This window comes from Artemia sp. Qi Xiang Cuo, chromosome 8, assembly GCF_049724085.1.
Source record: "Artemia sp. Qi Xiang Cuo chromosome 8, ASM4972408v1, whole genome shotgun sequence".
In the NCBI taxonomy this organism is placed as follows: Eukaryota; Metazoa; Arthropoda; class Branchiopoda; order Anostraca; family Artemiidae; genus Artemia; species Artemia sp. Qi Xiang Cuo.
Genome location: NC_142801.1, coordinates 64,582,877 through 64,609,811, shown reverse-complemented (window position 1 = coordinate 64,609,811; position 26,935 = coordinate 64,582,877). Strand labels below are relative to the sequence as shown.

At 34.9% G+C, this 26,935-nt stretch overlaps 1 protein-coding gene across 2 annotated transcripts in view; it reads left to right on the top strand.

Annotated features, from left to right (window-relative positions):
• LOC148949695 (homeobox protein OTX2-like) overlaps nucleotides 1-26,429 on the top strand; it is a 46,756-nt gene extending 20,327 nt beyond the window's left edge. For both annotated transcript variants that reach the window (XM_089093067.1, XM_089093066.1), the window contains exons 3-5: nucleotides 2,762-2,919; nucleotides 8,437-8,982; nucleotides 24,852-26,429. In XM_089093067.1, the coding sequence (XP_088949193.1) occupies nucleotides 2,762-2,919; nucleotides 8,437-8,982; nucleotides 24,852-25,046 (899 nt within the window). In that variant the 3' untranslated portion in view covers nucleotides 25,047-26,429. The remainder of the gene's footprint in view (nucleotides 1-2,761; nucleotides 2,920-8,436; nucleotides 8,983-24,851) is intronic.
• Nucleotides 26,430-26,935: the final 506 nt, after the last annotated feature.

Sequence of the window (26,935 nt, the reverse complement as noted above, 5' to 3'; positions counted from 1 at the left end):
GGTGTAAACAAGGAATAAAAGAAGTTTTGTCAATTCACAAGAATTTAGAGAAGGATAGGGGGCAAAATGTATTTTTTAGTAACTAGGGGGGCAATTTTTAATTATTTTCAATTTATTCAATGAAATTACAAAAATAAATTTTTCAATGAAAATACCCAAAAAGGTATTTTTTTTAAATCTAGGAGGGAAAAGGGAGAAATCAAGGGCGTAGAGGCCCTCCACCCCTCCCACCGAATTAACACACTGAATAAAACATAATAGAAGCCTGAAAACCTTTTTTTGCATGGTGGAGCTATTGTAGAAGGCTTACTGAAGGCATTTTGGGTTTCTGCATCGTCGTAAACTGCTGTAAAATTAGTGAATTTTCGATACATGGTTTAAGCTTATGTTCAATGATTACAATAATATTCACTGGGGTCACTAGTGGGTCTTTAATGGGCACTATGGTATTGTTTACCATATTGCATGTATGTATCTCTGGTACTGGAATTATTTGAATGAAATATCCGGGAGTAAAAGCATACTAGCATATCCGAACAAAAGTTTAAATTTTAAAGTTTAAATTAAAAAAAGTTTAAATATCCGAACAAAAGTTTAAAGCTATTGTTTATATTATATTCGATTTATATATTTTGTCTTTTATAATATATATATATATATATATATATATATATATATATATATATATATATATATATATATATATATATATATATATATATACGTATATATATATATATATATATATATATATATATATATATATATATATATATATATATATATATATATATATATATATATATATATATATATATATATATATATATATATATATATATATATATATATATATATATATATATATATATATATATATATATATATATATATATATATATATATATATATATATAAACGTTTATATTATATTTGTTGTTTATATTATATGTTGTTGCTTAACGTTTCATAGGTTGAAGTTGTTTGCTTTTTGTTGCTTTGATATCAATACTTTATGTAGGGGCGCCCATTCCCAAAATATAGGAGGCGGGATATTTTTATTTTCTTATGAAGATACAAAAGAGGAATTTTTCTAATATAAGGATGGCATTTTTTTTCTTCACGAAAAAGACAAAAAAAGGTATTTCCCCCTAATTGATTTTGCCCAAAAAGTACAATTTACACTTCTGGGTGAGAATTTAATATAAATAACCAGCACACGCTCTCAGTGACTTCAATTGAGGGAGAAGATTAGGGGGCTGTTGCCCCCTAGATCCTCTGGAATTTTGAGAAGAGTATATTTTTTTTTGGGGGGGGGGTTCCATTGAATAACACCTTTTTTGGTATTTTTAATGAACGAATTGAAAAAACAACGAATATGGCAAACTTTAGATATAAAAAATGAATTTTAACCACAAATCCTCCTATCCCTAAATTTTTGTAAAATGACGTGACCTTATAGGCATGGGTGGGGGAAAAAAATTTGAGGTTGTTAGCGGTCCAACTGAAAAAGCGCCTAAGGTCAGAAGATACTGACCTATGTTGACGCAAGTCTACGAGCATAAATACATTAAAACTGACCTATGTTGAGGCAAGTCTACGAGTATAAATACATCAAAATTAAATATTTATGAACATAAAGCACTCAAAAGATATATCATAAGTGTATTCATTAATTTAATTAAAGGATAAATTAGTATATATACATATTCAAATATGAACTGTGTGCTATACAAATTAAAATATGTTCTAATGATTTTATTCGAGCATAATTTGGCTTCATAAATAAGAGACCACACTGGCTAAGCATGACAAACAAAAAATAATCAAGTTCAGTTTTTCCTTATTAAAAAATATCCTTTCTTATATTGGCGAAAATAGAACAGGTAAAAAAAAACAATGTCAAAATGTGTTTTAATTGGTTTCAAACCAAAAACATTAGAAAAATTTTAGGAGAGAGATAATTTATTGATAATTTGAAAATACAAAAGATAAAAACATAATTAGAAGATAATTAGAAAATACAAAAGGAACTTTTTTGTGAAGCCCTATGGTTGTGCTGTCAAAAATCTCAATATTTCGGGCAGAAGAGGTAATTGGTCTGAAGCTCATTTAAAATCTACGATTTTTGTTATAAAATTGTTCTACAATGTCAATAGTTCATGAAACTTTTACTTACAAACTAAAATTGAGGAACATGCATAAAAATGTAATTTATTATCAAGAATTAACTGTAATTCGAATTTGACGAGGGCCCTTATTAGAAAATAAAAATACTAGATAAGCACTAAAATTGGACTGGACTACGGTTATAATTACTAAAAGAAAAACAGAAATTTCTGAGCTGATTAGAGAAGCAGGCTTCACTTCCCATCTGATATTCATAGCCAACAAAAATTCGCCAGGCCCATATCTACGAGACGACAAGAAGTGGATAGCCTTGGAAAGTGGATCTAGGCTGTCAGCGTAAACCTTTTTGGTAGGAGTTTTTAGTACCAAATTCAAATTACTACCCACGGCTTTAAAATACCCTATCAGTTACAGTGTTTATTTTTTCTAAGAATAAATAATTCCATAAGCCCAATATCTTATTCTATTTTTTTTAAATTAGTAAATTGGGACGAATGCAGGAATTTTCAAATAATTTGCTTTTTTCGTCAAAATTCGGGATACCTTAAGATGGTCTTATTGCTTCGCTCTCCATTGAATGTTCGGAACTCTGACACAGCTGGAATATCATCCTATTATTTCATTTTTGCAGGTCCAAATAATTCCAGAAAACAGAGAAGAGAAAGAACTACCTTCACCCGGGGACAGCTAGATGTCTTAGAAGCTTTGTTTGGCAAAACTAGATACCCTGATATCTTCATGAGAGAGGAAGTTGCCCTAAAAATTAACTTGCCCGAATCCAGAGTTCAGGTAAGCTATGAACAATATAAATTAATGGCAAAAAGGCCACTCTCCTCCCTCCTGTTAGGCCTGTGGGACCACCTTTAAATTGTCAGACTTAAAGAGCTTTAATATTTAGCAGCTTCTGCTTAGTTACCATTGAGCATCCACTCAGTTTTTCTCTGCAGAATTAACTAATCAAATGGTTCCAAAGCCTAAATATATTTTGTAAGTTTACAAAACAATACTAAAGCCGTGTTCAATTTAACAGTTTTATATGTATTTATTTGTTATTTTTTTCATTTAGTACAATTATCGTGTCAGAATTGTAAGGGTTAATGATCTCGGGAGCGAACCAGCTATAAGAGAATACATTCACGCTACACGAAAGGATTGAAAACCCGTGCTATTTTGCAGAGATAATGGCGGGGGACCTCAGGGCAGAGCCACCCACGGAAACATAAATTTTCACAAGCTTATGGGTACTTCTTGCGTAATCTATTAAATAAATTTAGTTTTTTTTTGTTATCAGCTCCTCAAATAATTCTTGTGAACTTGTCTGCTACTTTGTATAAAAATAATTTAAAATATTCATCATAAACCCTTGCAAATAAATGCAAATAAAATACAACTAATGTAAAAAAATGTGATACTAATCCATAAAACGCAAAACTAAAAACTAAAAATAAAATAAAAATAACTCAACTAATGCAAATAAAATAAAAACTGCTGATATCAATCGAGGAAACGATGAAAAAATATGATATCTACCGCTTCATTTTTAAACTCTTTTTACGGTTGACAAAAGTGGCTGTGACCAAGACTGTATCCATGATTTTGTTTGAAGGGGGGTAATTTTTGGGGGGAGGGGAAACAAGAAACGGTACTTGTTAATTATTCGGAACACACTCAAGAATTTTGATTTGCAAGATCTGACAAAAACCGGTTTATTTATCTGTATTCGGAGACAATTAGCTTAGGCTCAGTGCAAAAACTATGGTGCGTTCTGCGCCACCTCCTTTCCATAATTCTTTGTCGTAGTTTCCATGATTTCTTTCTAAAGTATTATGTTTTCACTATATTTTTATTTTATTTAATTAAGATTAACCGTATTTCACTTCTTGGGTATGTTCCGAATAATTAACAAGTACCCAAAAAACTTTACAAAACCCATCAAAATTTGTTTACATGCATAGATAAAGGCCGTATCCAGGGGGATTAGGGGCTTTGATCCCCCCCCCCCAAATGTTTGTCTGACTCGTAAAAACGTAACGATAATGGATATAAACAAATTTTTAATGCGTGTTTTGTGTAAACCCACCCCCTCCCAAAAAAATCAATGTGTAAAACATCCCCCGAAAAAAAATTCCGGATACGGCCCTGGCATAGATGCTACTTTTTCAAGAGTCAGGGGAAAACTTCGGGAGAGGGGGCTCAAATTCAGCATCCTCGTCCCCCTCACCTGAATACGCCCTTGGCTGTGGCAAATTTTGGATCAAAACATTATCTTTCAAGATTCATGAGAATTAGACAAGATACAAGAAAACGGAGCGAGCTCTTCGATACAAGATGCCGACTTACGAGATGCTGGCTGCAAATCTCAATTTGATATTAAGATAGCCTACCACATAATACAATTTTAATCCCCACAACCAAATTGTCTAGGCTGATTTCCTATTGATAAAGGTTGTTTGTTAATGTGTTTACAGATTTTGTTGGCTCAATTTATTGCCTGTCAAAGTTGGGCTGTTATTCAAAACGTACTGAACTCTTACCTAAGCGGAAAATTCCTAAAACAGGTTTTCGGGAAAAACCTGTTGCGTTTCTGCAGAATAAAACAGAACAAATTATGATGATCGAATTGTTTCAAGCTAAGAACTTGTGCTTTATGCATGTTTTTGTCTTCCAGGGGCGAGGGGGGGGGGGTCAATACAAAAACTCACACTGATAATTTTCCGATCATTCATAATCTCTATTCTGTATTTGCAGTATGTAGCTTTTGTCTACTTTTGAGTAAATCCGCAAAGGAATTTATATTTTGAAAACCAGTTTTTTTTAAGTAGCTGTAAACATAGAGTAATTTTTTTATATAATTTTAATAATCTATTACATTACAACTTTGATCATTTTAAATGGAAAAAAAGAACTTTGTAGCAGCAATTACGCTTTTCTAAATTATAAGAAATTTCTGATAGAAAATTTCAAACTCAACTTTATGTTTAAGTCTTAGATACTTCGCAAAAGAGTGCAAACACGGTTCTCTCACTGGCGTAATTATTTGGCTGCATTAGAAATGTAAAAAAAAATTACAGTGTCAAATTGCGATCCATCGGAAGTTGGACTCAAATCGGCTCAACTGAAATTCAATCTGGAATAGCAACTCTTATAACAGTTGAAGATTGTATCTTTTGTCTCCTTTGGCTAATCCCCTAATTAGCTTGTTTATCATAACGAAGTGTCCTGCCATTCAACCCCTACCCATCTTTGAATCAGGAGATGACAACTTTGGACACTTTAAACCAGAAGGGTTGCAAATAGTAGTATGATGATTGACATAAAACCAAATTTACCAGGAAAATTACTGTGCTTCCTAAACCTGAATGGGAACTATTCAGTAGAAGCTCCATGACCTGTCCCGCTACCCTTTAGAAGAAGTATGTGGAGACCTGGTATGATACATTTAGGGAAGAAATCATTTTATTTTCAAGAATTGGGTAAACAACTACTTTCTGGAAACGTTTTTTGATATCCTTACAATATTAGCGAAACCTGATGAACTTTCAGAAATCAGCTCAATGATTACTTTTAAAAATTGCAGACAGTTTCATGACCTAGCTGAACTACTTACTTGCCTTTACAACATTAAAAGATTGCCTGGAAAACGACTGCTTATATACAGGGAATTTCCAAAATTGATCTGGAATTTGAAACCTAGCACGTTGTCGTAGAGAAGAGTTGATACTGAAAAGGGCTCGAAGTGTGACTGTTAGCACCTAACAGCAAATGTTAGTGTGAAACTCAAGTGATGTAATTCAAATGCTTAGACCATTGGCCTATTATGGATCTATAGCCCTTTTTCGGCTGCAATTCGTATAAGCAGTCATTTCTTGAAACTGCTTTTAGACGTAAATACTATTTTAGGATCTTTGGTTTTAGGTAAACAAATCGTACCCCACCACAGAATCAGATGATTTATTATCCTCCCTGAGTTTATTTTAAACTTTACCAGTTTTAGGACCTTCGGTTCAAAATAAAGAACCGGCACCCTAGTACGAAATATAACGATTTTTAAAATTTTCCCGTATTATTTTAGATTTTACATAATTTGCCTGTTTTATCTATTTATATTTTTATCTATGAAGTGGAGCTTTTTGGATGCGGAAAGATTTTCTTTTATAAATGTTTAGTCTAGTAGAGTAACATTTTGGCTTGAATAGTATCGTTAACTGTGTTTCAGAGAGAAAGGGTTCCTGAGTATAATACCCTTCATCCTGCCAAATAACCAGTCAACTTTAATTTTAGAATATATTATGATACAATACAAATCTTTACCATATTAAGCCCACTTCCCCTCTTTATGGGTCCTATAACTATGGGTAGGCTATGGGGAGTTAAGTATATATCGTCAACTTACAGGAAAAAGGTCTATACATTCGATAATTGGTTTCAAATAATGACAGTAAAAAAAACAACACGTTTCTTTGTGATCGCACCCGTCTCCCTTGAAACGAGCTGGACCGTCTCGAAGGAAAGCCATGACTCAGTCCCCAGCCAATTCAAATGGGTTGTATAGCCAACCTTAAAAATGACGTTAATCCCTCCGGATACGTGACTATCAATTTATTCTGTATACTTTAGAAGATCTGCTAAATAGTTTATATAGACTGACAGTGGTTAGACATCCACGAGAACGCAAGCTTGCTTCTGATAGCGGTTTTTTTTCCTGCCGACCAATCATAGACCGTTCTAATACTTTTTGTCAAGTAGCTTATGTTTTAGAATGGCAATATGAATCCGCTATAAGACTTTTTTCAGAATTTTTGGTTCAGAAGAATTTAAATAGAGGTAAACCGACATTACTCTTAGTTTTCTACTAAATCGCTTTTCCAAGCACTTGACATACTTAAAAAGAGGGTTTCAAAAAAGGGGTGTTATTATTACAAAGTTGTCAATTTCTCAGACCAGAATATTAGCTTGGAGGGTGTACAGAAAGAGGGGAATTGAGTGTTTTCTGAGCAAACAATCGACACTGATTTTCTATTCAATGTTGGCTTTTTGCGGGCGAACAGAAAATTGTTAGAAGAGAACTTTTTAATGGCAAGTGGGAATAAGAAAATATTCACTTGGTGCCCTAGCAAAACAATGGGAACTGTGAGAGGGAAATCTTCAATTATCCATTTTCCTTTTTAAGAATAGATAAGGCAAATGTGATGTTGCATGTGTTTTTCTTGTTTTTTATTGTTTATGAATAAACAGAAATAAACAAATGTTCATTTGTTTATATGCTGTAGCAAGATGACAATACTAATTACTTGACCAAATGACCTAGGCTAGGTTTAATCATGTTTGAGTGAATCTACACATGTCAAACCTGATGGATCTAAAATTTAAACAAAAATTCTTATGAAAAAAATTTAAGTTTACTATCAGAGTTTTTCTGTCGGTCTATTTTTGAAAATTTGATTTACCTAGCTCATCTACTTCTCAAGATTTTGTAATCCTCTTTGTTATTGTTTTGTCATCCCGTGTGTTTTTCATATAAAAGGCTTTGGTGTCTTACCAATTAATTTCCTCCGTCATTTGCTGCAACAAATTTAGTAGACACTGCGGACGCCACTTTAAGGATAATCAGTGTCGTCGATCCCATGCTCATCATTTTGCTTCTCTTTTGGGGATGAGCCCACAAGCCAAAAAAATTGTTTGGGACTAATGAAAGAAGGGTAAGAGACTATCAAAAATATCATTAAGAAGATTTATGTCATGAATTTTACTTAAATTTTCTGGCCTCCCAAATTTTTTATCAGGTCAGGTGCTTATCAAAATAATGACTATATATCTACCTGGTAAGATGGGAAATGTATCTGAAATCCAGTGGTCACCTCTTTTTCTTCCTACACTCTTAAGAAAAAACTCGAAGAGCGTTCCTAATTTTTCACGAAACTGATCCTAATGGTAGAAAGTTGAGGAACAAACTGGAAAAATAATGGGCTATTGGAAGATAGTGACAAAAAAAGGTAAGCTATAATAAAAAATAAAAAATATTTTGACTTGGAAGACTTAAGCCTATTGTCGTTACCGAAAAGTATAGCAACGGCATTAGTAAAAATAGGTAAATAAACTAAGCTCAAAGTTAAGATAAAAAACACCTTAAAATTTGGTCTTTGAAAGTATGCTCGTATGAGAGGAGCTGAAACCAACAATAACTTTTGTTTTTTACCCTGGTTTAACTTTTATAGAATCTAATTTTCAGCCTTAAATATTTTTACCTTATCTCTTGTTATAGATTGCTTCTAATATTCTTCTAATATTATAATCTTCTTCTTCCAGGTTTGGTTTAAAAATAGGCGAGCTAAATGTAGACAGCAAGCACAACAACAAACAACAATCACAAACAGCAATCCTAGCAGCACTTCTGCAACTTCGGTCGCAAAAACTAGGGTAAAGAAATTAAAAACTGAGCCGATGAGTCCTTCTGCTCAACCAACATCCACAACAGTTGATAAATCAAGTCCTCGTGAGCCAGCAACGAACCAAAGTCCCACAACAAGCCCTTCTTGTACACCTCCTTCTTCATTGACACCGTCAAACTTAAGCCAGTCCTCTGATACCAATAATCACTACCCATTCTGGGGTACTTATAGTCATATGTCTGAATTCCATACACCTGCTTCAGCATGCCGAACACCGTATTCAGCAAATCGTACCCCTCATGCTTCAAGTACAGGGATAAATCCAACTACCTGCTATCCCCAAGGATACGGGGCAACTGCTGCTATGTCATACTATCAGAATATGGGAATGGACTATATAACCTCATCTCAGTTTAATATGCCAGTGTCTGGGCATGGACTTCATCCTGCAGCTTGTAATCAGGTTAGTAAACATCAAACTATTACTTGTTAAGACAATGTTTCCTTTATTCAACATTAAGGAGTTTGATTATTTTTTCCTCTTTGTATAGCAGCAAGGCTGTCCAAGTAGATTTTTACTACGGGGTAGGGGCAGTGCAGTCAATTGCTGGGGCAGGGGTGAGGGAATCCCGAAGATTTTGAAGAATATCTTTCTTACGGGGGTGGGGGTCCGTTGAAAATGAAAGAAAATAATCCCCCCCCCTTTTCTGAGAAATACATTTCCCCCAATAGATTTTCGTAAATTGATGCCACAAGGAATGGGACCGACAGAAAGGAGAAAAAAGCTATTTTGGCTACGAGAGTGTTTTGTTGTTCTCGAGATTACAAAATTGCGCCTTCCCGAGCATCGATTACCGTCTTTACTGAGGTTGTAGGTTCTTAACTGTTAGGTAAGGGTTTTTCGGCCGAACTTTTTTCGACTTTTTTGGAATAACTTCATATAATTAGAATATATTTTTTTTAAATTCTGCTTGTGGATTTCATTGGTTTTCTTAAAATCAGTTAAAATTAGCGCAGGTTTTAAAAAGTAACTTATCATTGATCTTGAAAAATCTCTTATTACAGCTCTATTATGTATTATGGTTTTATTTGAATCGTGAAATAGATGTTAAATATTATGCATAAACGACTCCCCAAAAATAGCTTTCTGTTTGACATTAAAAAAAAAAAAGTTTTTATGAACTGAAAGTAAGGACCAATATTAAAACTTAAAACGGACAGAAATTATTCCATATATGAAGGGGGCTGTCCTCTCATCACCGTTCCGCTCTTTACGCTAAAGATTGCCTCTTTGTCACAATTCTACTTTTTTAAGTAATAAAAAACTTTAGCGTACAGAGCGGGACGTTGATGAGGGAAGTGCCCCTTTCATGTATGGAATAATTTATGTTCGTTTTAAGTTTTAATGTTGCTCCTTACTTTCAGTTGAAAAACTTGTTTTTTTATTTAATACATTTTTATATGTTAAATTACTAGTGGGAAATATATTATTATATATTTAATATATTTAGTGGGAGATATAGGGGGAAAATGCTTCCTACCATCTCCAACTGACGTACCTGATGCAATCCATTCTGTGACATTTGATCTGTAGCCTCGAGGTAATCTTGAAATCCTCTTGTATATATCAAGTTTCTCGATCGTACACCAATTTTTGTCCGCTCCCTAAATCTAAAAAGCATAAACGGTGTTGTCCTTAAATATTGAGTTTACCCTTGTACTATATGCGAGAATATGTCAGTTATATAAATGTGTCAGTTATACCATGCGTCGATTAATTATTCTAAGCATAAACCATGATACCAATCCTATTTCCCCAAAATATGGGAATCACATCAAAAAATTTAACTTCCTGTTAAATTAACAAACTATTTCTAAATTTTCAGGAGATACACTGCAAGTAAACCATAGCGTCACGTTTAGCTTTTAACGCCGGTTTTTTTCCTTTAATATATCGCACTTCTTGATATTATACTATTTCTTCTTATAATTTCCACTTTTTCTCCGCTCCCTAAGCCTAATAAGGGGCGTCTCCTTTCTTGCTTTTTAAGTTTACGGACAGTTTACCTTTTACATATCTCCTTCTTGAAGTTTTAAGTTTGCGCACATTTTACATTTGGTTTTTTGAACTCTTGTGAAATTGTTCAACGAACTTTTAAAGAGCAACTTATCATTAATAATTAATAATAATTTATAATAATAATAATAATAATAATAATAATAATAATATAATAATAATAATAATAAATAATAATATAATAATAGTAATAATAATAATAATAAATGATAATATAATAATAATAATAATAATAATAAATAATAATAATAATAATAATCATTAATAATTTGTTATGAAACGGCCCTTCGTAGTGGTGTATTATGCGGAATCTGTACTGATCTAAATTAATTCTTCATTTAAAGGTGTGATATAGAGCTTAGATACTAAAATATGGAAAATTCTTTAGAATTTCATTTTCCTATGGATATTGTAAAACTTACTAACTTAGACTTAGTTCCTCCCGCGTCGGTTGGCGCATGAAGCGACAAAGGTGCCTCTCTACGACGACTTCTGAAGAGCTTGCGGCCACAAGTGAAGCAAAGATGTACCTGACCGTGTAGCCTCCCTCTCTAGGCACCGGCCAAGCGAAGTTTTGGTAGCGTTCTAGTAGCTGTAAGACATGCGATAATGCGAAGAAGATCAGATAGGATAAAAAACTGTAAAGTTTGGTTAATGCTAATGAAATAAAACAAAATATGGTACTCTTTCATTAGCTGGACTCTTTTATATAATGCTAGTTTGGTTAATGCTAATGAAATAAAACAAAATAGGATGACTATATAATAGTTTAGAAACGAATTTGGGTTATATATTTACACATTAGGGGCGGGGGGGGGGAGGGGCAAAGCATAGCATATATTAAATACCCAACCTAAACAAACTTGGGGACCACTCCCCCCCCCAAAAAAAAACACTTTAAATATCGTATACGCAATTAAATCATGCTATACACTACAACTGTGTCTTGTATCATTCCTTTGAAAAACGGGTTTTTCAACGCGCTCGATTTTGAAATAGTGGCGTCGTTTAAGGATGGCAAGGGGGAGGCAGTTGCCCCCCCCCCAATAAATTGGAAAAAAGCTATTATATAGCCCCCGTACCTTGACCCTCTGCATATAGAACTATTTTGCCCCAGCAACAAAATGCTGGAGCTACGCCCCTGGTTTGAGATATAAAAAGAATCCAGCTAACGGAAGAGTACCCAAAATGTGATGAGATTATAATAGTTTAAAAGCAAATTTTGGCTATATATTTGCACATTAGGGATGGGGGGTTAAAGCATAGCATATATTAAATACGTAACCTAACCTAGGTACCTTTTTTCCCTCTAGGCCCCTAAAAAATAAAGTTTAAATATTGTAAACGGAGAGATAAAGCAATGTTTGCAATTCTTGGTATGAATTCTCCGTTGAAAGAACCTGTTTGACTAGTTTCTTTTATCATATTCTGTATATGAAATATCGCGTGTCTTACAACTAATAGAACCGTACCGACGTTTTTTGCCATCCACGTCTTCTAATGCTGGGGGGAACCCAACACCAAATATCATGAGGGAGCCTGCCATTGCCCATGCGGGCCATATGTCCCCTATATCGCCATCTACTACTTCGAATTCGCTCAACTATCAATGGTTGTATTCTTTTTTCACGTACCAAGGTTTTCGTAATCCTATCAGTCCAGTGGATACCTACAATGTGGCGGAGGCATTATTGTGGAAACTTCGTATTCGCTTATGAAGCTATTTTGTCAATGCCCATGTCTTGCATCTAGACATATTGTACAAGTTCCATTAATCCTAATTAAAAATAAAATCAAAAAATTGCGAAGAACGTGCATTAAACCATTCTTCAAGTAATCCATTCCATCACATTTTTTTTGTAGCCTAAATATAAACTTGAAAAACTGGTTTTCATCTTCTACATATCAAACTTCTTGATCACTTGCAACTTTTTCTTTAAAATTATTCTGCAGATTATAAATTTGAATTACAAAAGCTCAGGTTCAAGGCTATTGATAATGCTTTTGATTAACGAAAAATCCCTTTATTTGTGTTTTTGTTTTCTAAATTTCTTGATATTGTCAAATGAAAGACCATGTCTTGCCTGCAAACGACTTTAAGTTAAAGCGGATTAAACTGATGAGATCTGGTCCACCCTTTTGTTCAAAGATCATTTTCAAATTTTCCGCTTGAAGGTCAGACGACCTAGCTTGGCGTCTCGTTTTCCACCTTACTTAACCCTGCTTTTCAAATCAGCAAAATAATAGTCCGCAACCGACAAATTCGCTACTCCGATTAACGGCTGATTGGTTCTATTGGGGGATTAATAGTGGTGAATATTTGCTGCTACTGTTTTGAACAGGACTCTGTTTTCAGGTTGTCTATCATCAATTGACTGATTTCTTGCTAAATTTGTCGGCTGTCACTATACTTCCTATCCTTTAAATCTGAATCACAATAGTTTATAGACCGGGGTCTCGATTGGGGTCCAAAATAGAAGCTATAGGTTAAAACTTCTTTGGAAAAATAGCAAAATATATTCTTCGGGTTTATTCAATTCGTCTATGGGACTGTGCAATCGAATACAAGCACATTGCAAAAATAGCAATGTTTAATATACTAAAGATGAAAAAAAAGATATTTTCCTGCAACATCATAGTATAATTTTTGCAAAATTATGGTGAATGTCCGAAACCTGGATAATGTCGACATTCACCGGTGAATGTCCGAAATTCTTTTTTCTCTGCTTGGATTCAATTAGCTTTGCGAGTCAGATTTTTCAGTCTTATGCCAGCTATGATAGCAAAACTTAAAGTTAGGTTATGTTATGTTAGTTCAGGTTAAATTTGGTTATAAATATTAGAAATGGTTTAAAAACCTAAGCTAACCCAACCTAACCTATCCTGTCATCATCAAACCTTGCATTAAACTGAAAAAAGCTGACTGGCAACACTGACTAAATCCAAGGAAAAAATAGGTATAAAGGCCCCCCCCCGCCCAAGAAGCTTAGTGGCGTCAATTAATATAAATTAGGGAAGGGGCTATTTTTTCAATGGAGAGGGTAGTTTTTTGTCCATATCTTGAATTAAAATATAACATGATCCTTGTATCTAATCATTTGGAATACCGCAAAAAAATATATTTTTCAAAATCAAGGGGGAACCCTGGGGGAGGGCAAATACCCTTTAAAATTTGTATATATACCATTGGCTCTCTAATCATTATTTGTACCCCTCCAACCCTTTAATTAGTGGAATTTTCGACCTTCTGGAGTGGAGGGGGGCACGCCCCATTTTTGATCATTACTTTTTGAAAAACAATAATTTTGGTGTCACTCTTTTGCATTGTCTCTTCTGAACCTAAAAAGATTACATGGATGCTACCATGGCAAATGCGTCCCCCGTGACCCCCCCCCAAATCTTTGTGGGGGGGGGGGGGTCAGATCTAGAGATAGCCTTGGCTATATGCTTAACCTCGTTGATTTTTTTGTTCAAGTTGGTATTATTCGCATTGTGAATCTGCTGTTGATGAGAAATAAGTACAAAAAATTATACAAACCAACAGAACCATTAATGTTTTATATCTGGCCTAGGGATATAGCTGGCTCATTAGGGGGACTGGGATGCAATTGTCAGTGCTGCCAAATTTTTGCCGATTTTTCCCGTTCAGGTATAATTGTTAGGATTCTACAAGATCGTGAAAGTGTGAAAGAGTATGCTATTTTGGAACCTTCATCGTTTCATTAGCATCAGTCCTGATATTTCTTATATAAGCCTAACTATTCCGTTCCATAACTAATAACATGATCCTTGTATCTAAAGAAATGTTTGTAAATGTAGATTCTGTTGGGAATATTTGGAATACAATGTTTTGGAATACATGTAATCATTGGGACTGCCCCTGAAAAACTGCAAATACAGTGCAGACAATTATGCGCCACATGGGACCATGATCCCAGTTCGAAAAATAGTCAGTTATATCATAAAACCAAAACCCTTGAAATACCACATAAGCAAACCTTAAGAAAAAGCATCAATATTTGTAACGATTGAAAGCCTGAAGGATCGTTTGATGGAGGGGGAAGCCCTCCTTTTCGAAAAAAATATTAGAATCAGGCACTTTTCTAGCCGTAAAAAATATGAATGTAATAAACTAGACTCATGGAATTCTATGTCATTTCCTATTGGCTCAATATGCTCACCAACAGAGCAGTTCCTAGGGGACGGGGACGACCGGGTCAACTGCCCAGGGTGCCACAGCTCCGGGGAGGAAAGGGCACCACCGCGGCTGGGAGGGGGGTGTCTTGGGGATTGTCGACTTTCATCAAATTTTTCACTTCGATTCCCCGGGCACCTTCAACCCTAGGAACAGCTCTGCTCATAAAAGGGTACTTGGCCTTTTGCTTAATAGTGGGGTAACTCGATTGCATTTAGTCTGTAAATAGTAATTTCCCATGCATTGGTATTTGGCAATAACTTGAGCAAGTATGCAATCAGGAGTTTATGGGGGAAGGAGCAAATTCGTCAAATCAGCATATAAAAGCCATTCATATGAAAAATGTAGGAAAGAGCAGAAGAATTGTGAGAATTAAGGAGTCTTCCCCACCCCTCGTACCTTTACTCTTGACCCCAAGTTATCAGCATCCATTCGAAAATAAAAATAAATTCCGTTTCGCTAACACTTGGAAGCCAAGTTGTTTGTAACGGTGGAACTCATACCACTAAATTACGCAGGCACTTTTCCTTTCAGTGAGACCTATTTGTCATAGCCGTTGTCACTGCATTTGTTTACATTAGCAGATCTTGCACAATCAAAGTGGGGGTCAATCTATATCACAGTGCTTTGATACAAAGGGGGTTGGTTTGCTCATTCACAATGATCGGGGAATTTAATATTGGGGTAACATCTCTATTTCGTGGGATCGATTATCTACCCATTTATTGCCGACAAATATGTCGGAAAACAGGGCCTGCAATTGATGTATTATAGTGCCCTGTCTTCTTTTCATTTTTTCCGGGCAGTCAACAGTTAAAAATCATTTTTCACTTTATGGTATTTGGGCACACTTTCCGTGCCTCTTCGTTAAACAGTTTTAGACACCTGGGGTGGTAACAAGGAACTCCCAGGAGTTTTCTTGTCAAACGGATAGGGGGTATTTTAGATTGATTATGACTTTGATTGTACACCAGGGTAGCTTGTGTCATAAATATAAGGCTAAGATAGTGATAAAAGGTTAGTTCAGCAGAAAAGTTGGCTAATTAACAGGCCATGACTTTACCTTTTTCGTCGAGGTGTTTAGGTAAATGGACGACTTGTCTGTATGGATGTAGCTACACAATTTTGCCACAATTTGCCGGTGTCTAAAAAACTATAAATAGGGGGGGGGGGGAGGAATTTGAAAAATATAAATAGCTACAAAACTGTAAAAATCATTGGGATTCGAGTTAGGAAGACCCCTTTACCCGGGAGACTGGATTATGGACTAATCATCCAGTAACATCAATGCATGAAAATTTTGGAAGAGGAAAATATTTTCTAAAATCTAGGCTAGCAAATTTCTCTTTTTTAAACAAAAATTTTGAATAAAAAAGTTTTTTCAATGAAAATACCTTTGAAAAAGATATGTTCAAAATCTAGGGGAGGGGGAAAAATCTAGAGTATCGTGTTAGCTTATATAAAAAAAGGGAGTTCAATGATGAAATCACGAACTGGAACCTGGATTGAGAAAGCACAAAGCTTCATGAAGATGTTCATAGTGGTAAACAGCAGGTTAAAATATTCTGTCGATGGTGACCGTAACTTTAAATCACTGAAGTTTGTTAGTAGCCAGGGCCGTATCCTGGATTTATTTTTTTGTGGGGGGGGGGATATTACAAAAAGATTTTTCGGGGGGGGGGGGTTAAAAGAATTTTAAAAACGCATCAAAAGTTTGTTTATATTTACTTTTGTTACGTTTTATGAGTCGAACAAACACTTGGGGATAGGGGGTTAAAACCCTCTATCCCCCTCCTTGATACGGTCTTACAAGCAGCAAACGTTATCTATTAACATATCTGTTTTTAAATTGATTTTAAAAGAGCTTGATTAAGTTAAAATTTACCCAAATAGAGGTTTTAGCTAAAAAAGGGTATTGGTGCATTATATAGGCACTTCTAAAAAGTCAAGTTTGGTTAAGGCTAATGAAATAAAATAGGATGAATATATAATAGTTTATAAACAAATTTGGGCTATATATTTGGACATTAGGGGGGGGGGGGTAAAGAATATCATTTTATGTACATAATGCATTAAATACGTAACCTAGCCTAACCATACCTAGGTACCTTCCCCCCCCCCAAACCCCAAAAAACAACAGTTTAAATATCATAGACGCAATGAAAACCACGCTTTGCATTGCATTTCTCTATAGCGGTCTCTTGCAATTAAGCCGTCTGGCGGGTTTTTTCGTGACTCGTTTCCTTGTACATATATATAAAAGTGACCATATAACACACCAGTACCAAAAAAAGAATTTTTGTTATGCACATAATTTCAGAGAATGAGGAAAAATTACCCCCAAATAGGCTGCAATGCTTATGATAAGCAGACCTTCAAATTGAGCAGCTCTGAGAGAACTATAGCGAAGACTGTAAGACCCCATACATGAATATCCAAAATTTTGCAATTGATCCCCTGATATAGTGGATTATGGTTGCTTATTTAATTGTTTCGTCGTCGTTGTTTCTTTTCCCTGGAGGTTTCTTTTTCCTGCTCTGATTTCTCTGAAGTTAGACCAGTAATCGTAGAATATTAGGATTGGAGTCGTTAAAACGGAACTTTAACGCTCTACCCATCGTTTTTTAACATTTTTTGAGAATAAATTATCTTTTTTAGTTCTTTTTTTTGTTTGTGATAAAATCATAAATTACTTTTTGTTTTTACTTATTGAATAATTTAAGATCGAAAGGTGGTTAGAAGATACAGCCAGCCCCAAAACTTCTTTTTTATGTGGCTCTTGAGTTTCTTATATAATGTAGTTGTCTCCTTTTTTTTAAATTAATAATACGAATATCTAAAAATAGATCTATCTAGTATCCATTTGAATTAGCAGAAGATATCTTTCTATCGAGCGCTAATTTTGCTAGAATAGGGTCACAATTTCATCATGCAAAAATTTTGAGGCTCTACCAAAAAACATTCGTTTATAGCGTCCCAGTTTTAGGGATAATAGCATCTTGATGTTCCGTATTCGTCCCTAAGTATGTGCAAAATCTATGAATGCTGATTATGTACAATAATTTGTAAGCTTTATTTGACCCATTTTTTCATTTGAGGCTTGGTTAATTTAAGCATAGAAATGTGTAGCAATGCACTAGCTATTAAAGAGGGGGCTGTGAAACTTTTTGTGGGATAATGGGGGGGGGGGTGCGTTCAATGGCAAAGGAGAATCTAGGCTGAAATCTTCAGAGAAAACATATATCCCGTTTAACTCCATGCATTCGGAGGAATACATTTCAAATGAATGTGCAGTATGGTAGGGTGATGGGTACATCCCCTAATAATAAGATTTATAAAAATAACTTCCTTTGTAATATTTCAAAACTAAGAACTGAAAATCTATTTTCGAATTTTTAGAGCAACGCCTCCCTAATGTGAGAAATTGCTAAGGTATACACTTCCTTAAGGGATCACCAGTCTAAGAGCACTGCCAGGCTTCAACTGAGTTCATTTCTGGTTCAAAGAGCTTGGTATCTGGGAGGGGGGGGGGTATACGAGTATAACATAGCATACTTATATTTAAACAATGATTTATATAAGGTTTTGCCGTATTATAGCTGTGTTTTAATGATATTATACATTTGTATCATCTTCCTTCTTTCCTACTTTCATTTCCAGGTAATTTGAACTTCTCACTTTGAGCTCGAGAATAACCTGGTTAAAATAACTCACCACTTACTCACAAAATTATTCGTCAAAGTTTTTCAAAACTATTTTCTTCTCAGGTTTGTTTAGAACTCGGAAAAAAAAACAAAGTCAGAGCAGTTTTTGTTCTCCTAAAAATAAACGATCCGTTTTTTTTATTTGTCTCCTTATTCCACGAATGTGCGATGTATTACTTGATGCTCGAAAAAGATGTGAAAAACCTATTGTTTTTTTTTAATATTTAAAGAAAGGGAAAAAATTAACAATTTAGGCAGGCTGGTGGGATGATGATGATCCTTAGCTACAAGGTCAAGCACAGATGAAATTTGTAACTATTAGAAATAGAACCAATTTTCAATATTTTTATCTTTTAAATTTTAATTCATTATGTTTTATCATTGCTTAATTTAGTTCAAAATAGGTTGACTTCTAACAATCAGATTGTTTCAAATGATGTCTTTTTCAAATGGTAGAGTTGATCTGCATCATAGGCTACTGAAAATTTGCAGATTAATGTATTGAAAGTTTGACTCTTCTCCAATGGATTTTTTTTTTTATCACTTGCAAATTCGCATGATTTAAATTAAACTGCTTAATATGGGGTCAATTTCAAACTAACCAAGAAATGATTTGTTGGAATTCTACATTTCTTAAATTCTTTGGAATCTAATTTCTGAGCTAATTAATCTTTAACAGATTATGTCTAGAAAATGCATCTCCATTTTCATATTTACAAGTTTAGTTAATCCAATTGCTTACATAGCGGAAATTCAATCTTGGTCACTCTGGATTTATCAGGCTATCAAATTTTGAATAAAGAGTCAATAAAATTCTCGCACCTATTCACATCCATAGTGTACGCCTTAGCACCATGCCGTGTAATCCTAATCTCATCTTGCCCTGTAATCTGTGTTGGTATGTGTACACCTAGTGTGACAAATAATTGTACACAACTTGTCAATGGGTTTGTACTTTGGATCCGTCGAAGTACAATTGAAAGATTTGGAGGATTAGAAAACCTTGCGGGTAGTCTGTATTCTCTCCCGCTATTAGAAGGCCATTTTCGAAACCAGCCGTCTATGTAAGACTCCTTTCAAGTTTAAAGCCTGCATTTGTCGTTTCAATGAACCCTTGGTTGATTTAAAGGAACAAAAACAAAAAAAAATGTTGAGAATAGATTTTGCTACAGTCGTATTCAAAGGCTTTGATCTATCATCCCCATTTTCCTTTCTTCCGTTTTGGTGTTTATGCAAAATCCACCTTTTGGCAGAAACAACGTATGGCAGGGACTAAATTTTTATTGTTTCGGGGGGCGGGGGGGGGGCAGTTCTCCCCCCCCCTCCAGCTGAAATTTAGCGTCTCAAAAAACCTTGTCAAAACTAAAATAGGACTACATGATTCAAGCGTTCACAGAAATGGATCAGTTTTTTTTAGCATACCTTTGCCTTTATGGTATTATATGGCTCATTTTTCATTTTACACTGTCATTTTCACTGAACTCGGGAAAATTGGCTCCCGCTTTGCCAGTGGCATGGTTTGGGGGTGGAGAAGTTGCCCCCCTCCACAATAATTGGTAGAAAAAAATTAATAATTAACCCAAGCCACTTGAATCACAAGATTTACACCCCTCTTGCCCCCCCTCAAATAAAAAATTCTGGGGCTACGCCCCTGAGCTTTGCCTCCCCCCGGGATTTTGTCGAAATTACGTCACTGATGAATGGACGTTTTTTTACCAAGAATTTTCAACTTGCGTTTACCATAAATATGGTTCGATCTCACTTTGTACTGTTATTTTGAAAGGAAAATTCAGATAATTACGTCACATTTTGAGGATGAGCTCCGAAAAGCCAAAAATCATCCTTTTTTGGAATCCAGATTGGGTAAAGCAAAAAAAGGAAGTCATAGCAGGGGTATGGATAGAGGGTATAAGGAGAGGTTTAAAGGGAGTAAAAAAATTCACGGGGAAAAATTAACTGCAAAGATTCTAAAGAGATTGAAGCAAAAGTGGGCGGAGCACTAATGTCCTCAAGTAGCCTGGGGTAACTATGAATGTAGCATCCCAAGTGGGTGGTATTGATTTATACAAACATATATATATATATATATATATATATATATATATATATATATATATATATATATATATATATATATATATATATATATATATATATATATATATATATATATATATATATATATATATATATATATATATATATATGTATATATATAATAGCTATTGTTTTAACCAAGGTCGTATACCGTATTTTGATTCGGGTGGAGGGGGTATTTTTTTGACAGGGGAGGTACAGAAGAACTTAAAACTCGCATCAAAGTTTGTTTATATGCATTTTTAATGCGTTCCCATGCGTTGGACAAACATTCTTGGGGGGGGGGGAGTCAAACCCCCTACCGCCGGGATACATTTTTCAAAAAAAAAATAAGAATGTTGAGTCCTTCCCCTGCCTACACGCTTGATAAGAACTATCTGATGCATTACTTTTCCAGGAAAGGCTTTTTAATGGGAGGCCGTGAAATGCACTGGGCCGTGAAAAGCCGTGAAATAATCGTTAGTTTTTTGTTCGAAGGGTGCCTACAGCTGCCAAAAATACTGACTTGGCTCTATTTAAAATGACAAACAAGTGCGAATGAACTATTTTTTCATGTTTCCAATTCATGGGCCAAACTCTGCAAACTTCTAGGCAAAACTAAGAAGTGACAGTTTTGATAAACAAGAGCCTGATCCATCTCAAGAAAACACTGCCCAGTATCAAGATTTGCCTGAATTTTGACACTCTTCCCAAATCAAAATAAGTCTTATACTAGTCAAATGACGACAGCTCCTTCTGCTGTGCACCACAATTGGGTTGTAAAAAAGAGGTGCTGTCAGCAGATCAGTTGCCCTCGTTAACTCTGTTCATTTCTTAGTGTTTGTTCTATTTCTAGGGTTCAATAACAGTAATAGTAGAATATTTCAAAGATTGAATAAAAAATTCACAGAAATTGGGGCAAATGTATGATTTCAAACGACCTAAGCCCCGAATCGACCCACTGGTGTAGATCCATCTTCCATGCGAATTAATATTGTCCTTGCTTTTATCCGGCTACAACCAATGCTTTACCTTGCAAAGTTTTAGAAATAAATTACTAGAAAAGTCTACATAATCCTTAATTAGTAGTCCAACTTATGGAACTACTTGCTCATCTGTAGGGACCATCCGTTTTCTCAGAAGTGAAATTTGAGTTTGTGCGAGCAACTTTAAGCATTCTCTCTTTAATGTTCAACCCCAAAAGTTCAACTTTTCTATCCTACTTTCTATATATTTCTTGCAACGTCTATCCATATAAGGATGGAGGTTACGGGTCGAAAGTATTCATAGAGTAGATTTTTTTTAACTGTTATTTCTTATCCCGTAAAATGGCCTCATACGAATATTTATTGCCTTTGCTTTAGCACCAATATGACTGACACTTCACCTCGTGAAATTGCAGAAATAAATGACCAGAAAAGCATACTTAATCCTTTGTCAAAAGATGAATAAATGGAACTACTTGTTCATCTCTAGGGACCATCTATTTTCCCAGCACTAAAATTTCAGTTTTTAATAGCAACTTTAAGTATTCCCCTTTCTTTGTCCAACCCCATCAAATTCTCATAGGGAAGGAAATTATTGAATTGTTCTATTTTACAACAAAGATGATTCTAAACAATAAACGTACAGTAAGGATACAAACGAATGAATCGGTAATTGAAACTCTTCGCTACACTTAGTGAATCTTCCCATGTTGTGATTAACAGATTAGTCTCGGCTCAAGAAAGATGAGCAGGCAGGTTTGTAGGAAAGCGAGTAATAATACAAACTGGTGACATCTGTCCATGGGCGTTTCTATCGGCCAGGGAAAAGCATGCATGCATGCGCGGAATTCTTCCAAGGGGATATGTAGTTGGAGCAAAAAATAAATAAATGATGGTTTAGACTGAAATTGCAGGAGTTTGTGTGTTTTGAGAGGGGTTTTGTATACTTGCCTGAGGGAAAAGACGCCCTTGGAGGTAAAACAGAGCAAAATTATATCTTAAAAAGTTGCATGACACAGGTTCATGAAAAACGTGTGATTCTCTTCAAAATGGTATTTAAAGTTGCTTTTTTGCAATCTGCCCCCTTCCCTTAACTTCATTTTTTCACTGGGTGCAAAAGGTGGCCAAGAGTATCACTAGTTTCGTTCATAAGATTATGTAATTAATTCTGTTGCATATATACTATGAATATGGTCCACCAATTTCACGCGTCAACAAATAGTAACATAGACATGGGCGCCCATATGGTGGGCAGAGGGGGGCTCTAGCCCCCCTGGCTGAATAATGCTCCCTTTTATTTTTACAATTTTTGTTTTGAGATTTCTTTTATACAGAATTGGAAATGTCGATTAGGCCAGGAAAGCCCCCCCTCCCTAAAATTCAGCCTATGGGCACCCATGGTTACAGATTTCCCACAAAAATTATAGTTTTGCTTGTTTCGCTACGAGTTTCACTAATCAAGGAATAAAAAGTAAATATTTTGTATTCTATTCTTTTCAGTATTGTCAGTTGCGGCTCAGTTTCTAGTGAAGTCGAATAATATATAATTCCAGTGATGCTGAATTTTTTTTCAAGGATTATTTTGGCATCAATTCATAAAATGTAAGGGGGGAGATACACTTTTCAAAATTAGAGGGTATTTTGCTGCTTTTTTCTAAATGAAATGTTTTTTTTTATTCTATTGGTGAGTCAAATGCCTCCCTTGCCCCCTGCCAAGCCCTACTAATTGAAGCGCCTGACTGTTTTGTAGTACTACCATTCATTTCCTTCATTTTACAATTGTTAGTTGGTAAAAGGTTAGGTGGGTGGTCGAGACATCCTCCCAAGAATAAAAATTCATAATATTATTTCCAAAAAGGATTTAAAACTTAGGAAATAGGGTCTTTAGTAGCCATGGCCTCAGGACAATTTTACGGTAAACCCACCCCTCCTCCTAATGTTAAAGTTGCGACAATATTGATCCATATTTGCCAAAGACTGCCAAAAATGCTCTTTATCCTACCTATTGAAACGGCTTTCTGAAAATATTTTGGGTTTTATTACAGTATGATGTTTTCCGATGACGGATTTTGCGCATGTAAAAATGGATCTTGGCTAAAATTATGGCAACTCAAAAAAAGTGAAGCTATTAAGTTGTTTCGGGCAAGAATTTCGCTCCATGGGGAGAGCCATTTTAAAATTTACTTGTTTACCTTGGGCACAAATTGGAGAGTTGGGATGGGGGCAGTGGTTGTGAGTTGTATATATGCACTGAAATCTCCATAAGTCACTCTTTTCTTCAGTTTTGCTTTAACAGTTTGTCAAACAATAGAAAATCCATTGTGTATATACAGTTCAGGGTATATATTGGTACATTAGGGGGTGGGGTTAAGCAAGGCCGTACCCAGGGGGGGGGGTTAGAGGGGTTTGAACCCACCCCGAAATGTTTGTTTGACTTGCAAAAACGTAACAAAAATGGATATAAACAAATTTTGTATTTATTTCTAAGGTTTTTTTGTGTATCCCCCCCCCCCATTTTTTGGAGTAAAACGCCCTCCGAAAAAAAATTCCTGGGTACGGCCTTGGGGTTAAGTTAATTTTCACCGCCAAACGAATGGTATATTTGTATTCAGGATGAATTTTTGGCCATGTCTATTTCTTAGCTATCTCATTAGTGAGTTAGTCAAAACATTTATCGAGCTATTCTAGGTGTTAGTTTAGTAGAGCTAGTCTGAGGTCGTCCCGGAGGTCATGACCAGAATCATTTATTGTATATAGAGAAGTTCTGTATTTAATTGTAGTTTCTAATAAATGAATTAGCTTGTTTCCTATCTTGGATTTCTTTTAAATCTTCTTCTTAAACCTCACTTCAAAAAAGTAAAAACAAAAACTGATGTAGCCTACAGTTGTCTGTTTCTCTGCTCTACAGCGAAATTTATGTTATACAACATAGCAGCTTTTGAAATACCGCAACTGGCTCGGACACCAGGGTACTCAGCACAACTCATTCTTATTCCTGTAATTTCAGTAGTCCAAAATTTCTTCAAAATTATTTATGTAATGTCAACTTATTTTTGTGTATAAAGTATTTCGCGACAAATTCATTCATTTTTAAACTTGACAGCCAAGTATCAAATCCATTAAATAATAAATGAGTATTTTAGTTTTATCTATTGTGTGCAGACAGCCTTTCTTAGCTACAACTGCCATTTTGTCACCTAATACTAGCAATCGTATCCCTGCTAGAGCTCATTAGCTACCCAAGGATTAAAAAAGCACAACACAAACATAATATCATATTCCCCTTTTTTGCAGATAAGCAGTCACCCTTATTATTCTACACAGTCTGTATATACACCAGGCTCAGGACATATGCGAACTCCCCAGCAGGCTCCCTCTGTCCATTCAACAACCCCTGTCGGAACAGCTGGCAGTGGAATGCAATTCCAAAATAGCAGTTCTTCCACGCCGGATTATGCTGAATTTGATCAGCGGTTCCAGGTTCTGTAATTGGTTGTCTCTTGTGTGTGATAATAGGACGTTGTGTACAATAAGTTTTTCAACTGTTAGTAAAAACCTTGGAAAGGTCGATTTGATCTCGGAAAGGAATTTTAGTTACTTTCATATTGTGAAGTTATTTATCAGAAGCTTGATTACATTGAAGTTATGAACTACTTGCTACTTTTTATTGTTGTTGATTTTGGATTTATATTTCTGCCGAGTAAAACAGCTATCAAGTTCAAATATTATCCTCTTTTATTTTATTTTTTGTAAATTAAGGTCTCCCCAAAAGTAGATTTGCTATTCAGTTTCCTTACATAAGCTTTCGTTTAGTTCTTTCTCGAAAATTGATAGCTGAGGTTGTTTTTTTTATTCTTTCGTTTTTGCTTGTAATCTTTTTATCAAGCTAATGCAATGCGAGGATGCCAGCTGGGTAGGGGGGTATGGGGTAAGAAATGGTCCCACTCCCTTAAATTTCGAAAATACTTTGTTTTATATTTTCATTTAAAGAACAAAGAAAAAATTGAAAACGCAATAACCCAAACAAAAAAAAAAAAAATAATAAAGCCTCTTCTGTGATTTTTGAAAGAATTCCCTTTTAGGCATCTTCGTTTAAGAAAATAAATAAAATTATTAATTAGTACCACCAAACAGTTATGAACTGTTTACTGACTTTGATTTATATCCGCTGACCAGAATAGTTTTCAACTTTAAATATACCCGCTATTCCACCAAAAAGTAGATTGGTCGTTTAATTTCCTCGCGAAAGCTGTTTCGTTCTTTCACCAAAACTGAAAAATACTGTTTGTTTTTCTTTCCGTTTTTATTTTTAGTTTCTTGTCCATAAGTACACGCCCTGCTAAAATATCAAGCAAAGCCAGGCTATCATTAATAATTTTTCAAATATTTAGAATAGAAAAATACCATTTTGACAAAACAAAGTTGCATTGTTCATAAATAAACAAACAGTCAATGTAACGGGTGTAATTTTGCTAGTTTTTTTAGGCATTTGTTCTCTCAGCGGAGAGATGAGACTCAAAACTCAAAAACCCTCCTGCCCTCCCCCTATAAATATTAGCTTTTTAAGAAGCAACTTCAGCTGAAATGTTAAGACTCTAAGGTGAAGTTTATACTGACAATCTTAGTTTAGAAAGAATGTATATATGTACTTGGGTGTAGCTAGGGGACAAGGTTGAACCCTCTTTAAAAGTTCATTGACCGTTTAGGAAAAACCTAGCTACACCCATTAAAAATAATTACAAACATATCAGCGCAAAGTTTTTTTTTCATATTTCGTTTCTCTCTGTAGATATTTTAGTGCTTTTTGTTTATGGAAACAAATTATTAATTATAGATGTGATGTGATCCAGTCAACGAAATAAAATTTATTTAACACTCTATGGCTTCCGTTTTTTGCTCAGGAAGGAGTAAAATTTAGTTCAAGTTCATTCAATAAAAATCTGTATATTTTGTCCCAAAGATTTTTATCCTAGCCTAGGTCTGTATGCCACCATAATCACTATGGGAAATCCAGAAAGGGCCACCAGTTATTCCTTATATATGCTGCTGTCCAGACGTCTTTTCATGGGGGTTTTAAGTTTTCGAGATGAAGCTATTAAGGGCCATTTTAATGAGGATTGTAGTTGAACTTCATTTCATCTCTTATCCTCGTGAAAAGCATCTGTTCAATGAATAAGTGGATTCCTCCATCCAACTCTACCCTGGTATTAAATATAAAAAACAATTTTTTTCAACTGAAAGTAAGGAGCAGCAAAACGAACAGGAATTATTACACGAACAGGAATTAAAAACAGGAACTTAAAACAAATAGGAATTATTACATATATTAGTGAATTCACCCCTCGTCAATACCTCGCTTTTTGGATGAATAAGACTAA